This window comes from Phaethon lepturus, unplaced genomic scaffold, assembly GCF_000687285.1.
Source record: "Phaethon lepturus isolate BGI_N335 unplaced genomic scaffold, ASM68728v1 scaffold31611, whole genome shotgun sequence".
Lineage (NCBI taxonomy): Eukaryota > Metazoa > Chordata > Aves > Phaethontiformes > Phaethontidae > Phaethon > Phaethon lepturus.
The window spans coordinates 907-8,010 of record NW_010520314.1 but is presented as its reverse complement, the minus strand read 5'-3'; the positions used below and the strand labels follow the sequence as shown (position 1 = coordinate 8,010).

Sequence of the window (7,104 nt, the reverse complement as noted above, 5' to 3'; positions counted from 1 at the left end):
CAGGCTGGGGCTGTAGGCTTCTTTAACCGTTGGCTTCCGAGCCTCCAAAGGAAGCCTACGTTAGGCTTGAAGTTTGAAGGAGGAATTAAGCTGGCCTGGGGCTGAGATGTCAACAAGGTCCCTTCCGGTGGGATTTGTTTTCTTCTTTATTATTATTTTATTCTGTTGAAACAACGTTTACTGCAGTCAGCTGCGGTCTCCCGGTCTCTCCCTCTAACGCTGCTGACGCGCCCTTTGTTTTGGACGCAGAGTCTCGGCGTGGTGCTGTACGTGCTGGTCTGCGGCGCTCTGCCCTTCGACGGGAGCACGCTGCAGAACCTGCGGGCGAGGGTGCTCAGTGGGAAATTTCGCATTCCATTTTTCATGTCCACAGGTAAGGGGGTGCGCGCACCGTGTCGCGTGAGCAGGCGCTGGTCGCGACTCTGCTTACAGATTCTTCGGAGCACCTAAACGGTAGCATACCAGTTGATTTATATGCCAGCCCAGTGGTATGCCAGGAAGCTTATCCGCTGGATGGTGGTTTGTAACTAAGCTGAAATGAGTTCTGAATCCAGAATTGAGAAACCGAAGTACTCTTATTTAAAATCTCAGCTTTCATGTGTATAACTATGCAAATCATAGCAAGACGGTAGCAAAGACACGCTCTTTCTAACTTTCAGGAAATGAGAGAGCTAAAAATGGCGTAGTTATTTAGGAATATAGAGGCTTTCACTATACCTGTTTTAGACAAGAACCTTTTTACAGCACTGTGGCACATGAATTTCCAGCAATAGCCCCTTCAGACGTGACTATCTCTGTCCCATTCCTGCAAAAAGGCTTCTGAATGCTTGAGTGATAAATCTGGCTTCTGAAAAGTGTGATCAATTCTCACAGGAAACTAACTTCTCTTAAGAAGGAGCCATGTGCAGGTTCTGGGTTGCCTGCTCTCAGAGGAAGGAATAATTTTGCATGGGCTGCCTGGAGTTCCCCAGCTGAAAGCTTCCTTGCCTGCCTTCTCACTCGGGGGAGAGGTTCTCTTCATACGGAAGAGGCTCGCTGAAAGGCGTGGTGCTTTCAAAGCTTAGATCCCACCCCAGATGGGGGAGAGCCTTGGCAGTCCCCCGTGTTGGCAGCACACGCGTCGCACCGGAGAAATCATTCACCGCGAGCTGTCGTATCCTCTTCAGAGGATACTTTGCTCTTCGACCCCCAAAAGCCGGTCGCATCCGCCGGCCATCGCCGGCAAGGCGGGGAGGGACAGGGCGACAGCGTGCCACCTAGGGGCTCCGGCTAACAGCACAGGGGCCCGGTGGCCCCGGGTGGCTTCCTCCCTTCCAAGCCCGGGAGAATCAAACGTCTGCAGCAGAGTGGCACGTCGGGGACTGAACGGGTGCCAAGGGCAGAGGGAGAAGCGATAGTCTTGCCGTGTGTGACTTCCGACGGAGGAGGTCCTTGCGGAAGCCGCGTCCCTCCCTGCGCGTTACCCGGCCCCTCTCTTCCCTCGCAGAATGTGAACACCTGATCCGCCACATGCTGGTCTTGGACCCGAGCAAGCGGCTCTCCATGGAGCAGATCTGCAAACACAAGTGGATGAAGCTTGGGGAGGCCGACGCGGAGTTTGACAGGGTGAGAAGCAGAGCTGGTGCGCGAGCGGGGTCCACTCGGTGCCTGCCGAGTGGGCCTGCACGCGGGCTCCGGGCGCGTAGTGCCGCAACGTTCGTTTTGAGAACTCTCGGTGCGAGCGCTGGTGTGCTGCCTTTCCGCTTTCTGTGTCTCCTGGTCTTGCTTTCCGCATCGCTCCTCCTCTGCATACCTTTTTGTACCTTTCCCCTTGGCGCCGAGAGCCTAGATTTTGAATTGGTGTGCCAGGAGCCCTGAGCTCAGGCCAGCTTGCAGCCGGAACCCGGTGCGTCGGTTCTTCGGAGCGCCGTGACTCATCAGTGTGCCTTTGGGAACGTCAGCACTGAGGACTGTGTCTGTGCTCTTACAGCTGATAGCAGAGTGTCAGCACCTGAAGACGGAGAGGCAGATGGAGCCGCTGAACGAGGACGTGTTGCTGGCAATGGCGGACATGGGGCTGGACAAGGAACGCACAGTTCAGGTGGGACACCGCAGCAGGCAGTCGTCTCCTGCCCGTTCCCGTGGGAGACGTTTGTTGCTTACCGCCTCTGGTAACTGAGCAACCTCAGCGCGGTACGGAGCTTATTTCATTGCTCGACAGGAAGAACTGACCCCTTTTTCCTTCTCCTCTTTTAGTCATTAAGAGCCGATGCTTATGATCACTACAGTGCAATCTACAGCCTGCTCTGCGACCGTCTGAAGAGACACAAGAATCTGCGCATTGCGGCATCTCCAAGTATACCACGGACCGTGACCTTCCCCACCTCTGCTAACATCCAGGTGGGTCGGTCCTGCTTGCCTAGTGTTCTTCCAGCCCTGGAAGGCCAGCCAGTCCCTTAGCCGCTAAACTCAGATCTGCTTGTGGGCGTCCTCGTCCTGGCAGGAGCATCAGAAGGTTCCTCCTCTGAGAACTTAGTGTGTGTTCAGGGTGCCATAATCTTGAGATTTTAGGTTTGGTCATCGGCTGTGGGTTTAGCAAATACGCTTCAGACCAAGTCTTGCGTTGGCTTAGGGACAGAGGAGAAGGCAGCGTGAGGGCTGCTGGCTGGCAGCTGGAGTTTACAGGCCAGGACTGCGGTGCGATGATGCTTCCTCGGTTTGCGCTGCTGTCCCAAGAAGTGAATTATTTGCTCTGTGAGGCCAGGTCGTAGGGGAAGCGGAAGAGCTGCTGACCCTGCCTGAACAGAAGGCGGGAGGGGAAAGGAGGCAAGCCCTTGAGAACTGAGAGTAAAGAGCTCTTGGCTGGCTGGCGGGTAACCTGCCTGTTCCCGAGCGCGTAGGGCCGCGCACTGGTGTTAAGCCGGCGGTGTCGGTAAAGGGGTTGTAAGAGATGCTAGCTTCGTGTCTTCCGGTTTTGATCTCAGCAGACAGAACAGACGGGCAATACCGTGAGCATCAATGTGCCGCAAGTCCAGCTCATCAACCCTGAAAACCAGATTGTGGAGGTGAGGTACACCCCGTGATGACCCCTGCAAGTTCTTTTCCCGGGCTCGCATTGAAGCCTTTCGCTTGATCCTCACCTTGTATTTCAACATCTCCAATGTTTTGCCTGCCCAGACTGACGGGACAATGAACTTGGACAGTGATGAAGGGGAAGAGCCGTCGCCTGAAGCGCTGGTCCGTTACCTCTCCATGAGAAGGCACACAGTTGGAGTAGCTGACCCACGGTGCGTATTGGGCTCCAACTCCCTGACAGAGTATTAAGGGAACCTGCAGATTTACCCCGAAGCACATGACTTCGGTCCTTCTAAGACTTAGGGGGACTTCTGGGCCCCGTGGCAATGTAAGAGTTGATACCTTTGGGACCGGCAGCGCTCTCCAGTGTCTGGGCTGACAAATGCACTTCGCAGCGTGCCACTCGGCCCCAGGTCTCTGCTTCGCTCTAGCCAGACCAGGTGGTGAGGAGGGCACGTGTCTGTATCGCGGATGGTCCCAAAGCTTCCGTTTCCTGCTCCTGCTGGCAGTGGCTATTTTGCAAACCTGATTTTTTGCTAGATGGCAAAAGAAATTCAAGGTGTCTCTTCCGCAAAAGCGTTCTCTCAAGCGTCCTAGTCCCATTGCACTTGGTTAGTGTTTCAGCTGAGGATGAGACGCTTTCCTCCCCTCTGATTAGCTCTGTGTAAGCTATAGTGGTGTTCGCTGGTCTGCAAGCCAGTTTCTTGCCTCAGCTGCACTGCTGTCATGTCCGAGGTGAAGTTTTTGTGATAAACGCGATCGAGGTTTATGTGCAGCGCTAGTTCTGGCAAACCTCAACTTGGAGGGGGAAAAGGGACAAATGAAAACCGAGGAGTGGCTTGGCTGCTCTCCGTGACCATTTTCCGGAGCAATAAGAAGCTTTTTTGTGAAGGGGAGCTGAGTCCACTGGGGCCGTGGGTGGTTCTCTGCGCACCATCGCTCATTCGCCTGTCTCTAAACGTGATTGCGCAGGACGGAAGTCATGGAAGATCTGCAGAAGCTCCTGCCCGGCTTCCCCCGTGTCACTCCTCAGGCTCCGTTCCTGCAGGTGACCCCCAACGTGAACTTCATGCACAACGTGCTGCCTCGGCAGAACCTGCAGCCCACGGGCCAGCTGGAGTACAAGGTACCGACCGACGCACGTGCTGCCTGCTGCGGTCTGCGCCCCACCGGCGTGCGGGCGTGCGTTCGTGCTCGTGCTTGCGCTCTCTGTTTGCCAGTGCCTTGGACTCCATAAGCTTCAAGATTCACCCTCTTGCTGTCTCTTTAGTTACGAGTCTAGCTGGTTACTTAAAAAGCTGGAGGATGAGAGAGCCCTGCAGTACGAAATTAATTAACGGGCTGGGGAGAAATAGGGCCGCACTGCCTGGCTTTGGAGCGGCGGGTTGCGGCCTGCCAGGCAGCTAAAGGAGAGCGCGGGGAAACGGAGAGTTAAAGGCTGCTTTTCCATGGAGACTGCCTCTCTCCGCCCTGTGTCAGCTCCGAGATGTTGGAGATATTCCGCCATCTCTCCTGAAGCCCGGAGGGCTTGTCTTCTCTCGTGCCAGTGTCGGGGTTTGTGAGCCTGGGGCTCAGGTCCCGGAAGGGCCCGGTACGGGGCCGATAACCGCGCTGTCTGTGCTTCCCAGGAGCAGTCCCTGCTGCAGCCCCCCACCCTGCAGCTGCTGAATGGCATGGGCCCTCTGGGGCGGAGGGCATCAGATGGCGGGGCCAACATCCAGCTACACGCGCAGCAGCTGCTGAAACGTCCTCGAGGTCCGTCTCCGCTCGTCACTATGACGCCGGTAAGTAGCAAAAGGAAAGCAAAGAATCGGCGGCATGCTCATAAATACCTTCCCCGCAGGCAGAGCTGACTGCCTCCGGGCCGCAGCAGACAGAGCAGTAGGCTCACTCCGGAAGCGCCGCGGGGAGCGTGCCCGCTTGCTCCCGGAGGTTCCCCGCACCGAGCACCCCGGCGGGGTGCTCTGGCCCCTTGGGGGAGAGTCGCTGCGCTCTCCTGTAGCGAGCAGCCGAGGTGGGATTCCCCTCGGGAATGGACAAAGTGTTTGTGAACTTCTTTTAATGTCTGCTTTTCTTCTCCGTTGCTGATCTAATAGAGAAAACTACAATGTCCCTCTTGGGCGCTAATGCACGTTCTGTATCAGTGAATTTTCCTGGTAGTGCCAAAAGAAGCAGCGGCCTCCTGCAGGCAGTTTCGATGGGGGAAGGAATGTTGGAAGGGGCTCTTGGCGCTGCAGAGTCGCTGACGTAGATGCTGGCGAAAGCTTGTTCGGGAAGGTCAGGCGTCCGCTGTGCGATGGGACCACGCCGGCCGCTTTCCGGAACCCATGGCTTCTCTTCTCTCCGCAGGCTGTCCCCGCGGTCACCCCCGTGGATGAGGAGAGCTCCGACGGGGAGCCAGATCAGGAAGCTGTGCAGAGGTAACTCCCCGTCTGTTAACGTTTGCCCTTACCACCTCCAAGAGGCTCACCCTGTGGTGTTCCACAGCTGAATTAAAGCACGAGCAACCTCCTCACGGGCGACAGTGTCGATTACGGCGAAGGCTCAACTTTTCTCTAGTTCTTGGGGGTGTCGATTACTGTAGGCAATTACTCCTGTGACACGACTAGGTGCTTACAGAGCCGGGTTCCCCCTGAAATGGTTAGCTAATTGAGCACTAGGTTCTCCAGAAACTCTGAACCCGCTGAACTCCTTTGCTTAGTGTGCACCAGCATGCAATCCACACTAACCTGCCAAATGAGTGCTAAGTGATTCGCCCCTCCCTGCTGAGCGACGGAGCTAGGGAGATCTCATCTGTGGCCTTGGGTGTCGATACAGCTTTTGTATCGAGACGTGCAGTAAACATCCAACTCTGATGCCTTAAACAAAGTGAGCTTGCTGGAGATACGGGTACCTCTAGCTTCTAATTTTAGCAGTAGGCCTTAAAGCAGTCTGCTCCAATACGGGAAGGATCGTTAGGTATCGGGCTGGAAACGTCCGTTCTCTTCGTCTGCTCCAAGCACACACGAGGAAGCGGGTAGCACATGCTTGTAGTTTCTCAAGCCGTGAAAACACTAACCACGTCCTTGCTAACGTTTTCTTAGTAGCTTTTGCATAGTTTCTTCTCTGCTAACCAGCTGGCGCACTACACGTGGTGGGTGTGGTTACGGAGTGCTCCTGCTTCTTACCTCAAACTTGAAAAGTTCTCCGGATCCTCCCCCCCGGTTTGTACAGGCCACCGCCTCGAGGAAGGTGGCGTTTCCCCAGGGGCTGCGCTCAGGAGGAGGACTCAAACCGGGGGTTGGCTGCAGGCAGAGAGACACTGGGGTGGGTGGAGGTGGTACTCCAGAGCCTTTGCCAGCTCTTCTCCTTTCAGTGCTCCAGAGCGAAGGGGGGATTTGAACGGTGGGCGTGTGCAGTGACAGATTGTGCAGAGTGTGCGCTGAGACTCCTTTTGCCTACCCGAGCTTTTAGAAGGAGGTCAAAGCCGGTACGCGTGAAAGAACTCGCTCCCAGCCCCTTCCCCGAGCTGACACAGAGCACATCTCGTGTTTTCTGCCTAGCCTGATACTCTAGCTCTTCACTGCCCTCGGCTTTGTGCTCGCTCTCGCAGTATTTCCCAGCTTCGCGACTGCGGTTCATCCGCCCGGCCGCGATACCGGGAAGGTACGCGCTCGTGAGCTGCCCCAGCTGCGAGGCAGCGCGATGCAAGGAACGAGGCCAAGTCGTAGGACTGAGCCCATGAAGAGCCCGCGCGTCCCGGCGTGCCGCGCCCTAACGGTGCGCTGGCCTCCCTCGCCGGGCCCGGGAGCACGGACTCCATCCGCAGCTGCGCTGCCTTGATAGCTACTAAACGTTGTCACTTAGGGCCCGTGACGTCCACCGACAGCGCCACAGGTGGTGGGCGGTCTTTCTGGCTGTGCGAATCCCATAAATCTGACTCTCGGTGAGGGCCTGCCTGGACATCTTCCCTGGGCAGGTTTTCACCTCTCCCTATTCCAAAACCGAATTAGCTTGGGCACGCTATTTTGTAGGCTGCAAGCCGCTGAAGGGCTGCGATCCTGCTTAAGG

The 7,104-nt window shown here is 56.2% G+C and overlaps 1 protein-coding gene across 1 annotated transcript in view; it reads left to right on the top strand.

Annotated features, from left to right (window-relative positions):
• The window catches only part of SIK3 (SIK family kinase 3), a gene marked incomplete at both ends in the record, with an annotated part of 8,065 nt that overhangs the window by 758 nt on the left and 203 nt on the right, over positions 1-7,104 (top strand). Inside the window, 10 exons of the mRNA XM_010297356.1 lie at positions 250-373; positions 1,487-1,605; positions 1,970-2,080; positions 2,236-2,379; positions 2,967-3,044; positions 3,157-3,266; positions 4,027-4,180; positions 4,683-4,838; positions 5,404-5,474; positions 6,647-6,699. Coding sequence (XP_010295658.1) covers positions 250-373; positions 1,487-1,605; positions 1,970-2,080; positions 2,236-2,379; positions 2,967-3,044; positions 3,157-3,266; positions 4,027-4,180; positions 4,683-4,838; positions 5,404-5,474; positions 6,647-6,699 — 1,120 coding nt within the window. The remainder of the gene's footprint in view (positions 1-249; positions 374-1,486; positions 1,606-1,969; positions 2,081-2,235; positions 2,380-2,966; positions 3,045-3,156; positions 3,267-4,026; positions 4,181-4,682; positions 4,839-5,403; positions 5,475-6,646; positions 6,700-7,104) is intronic.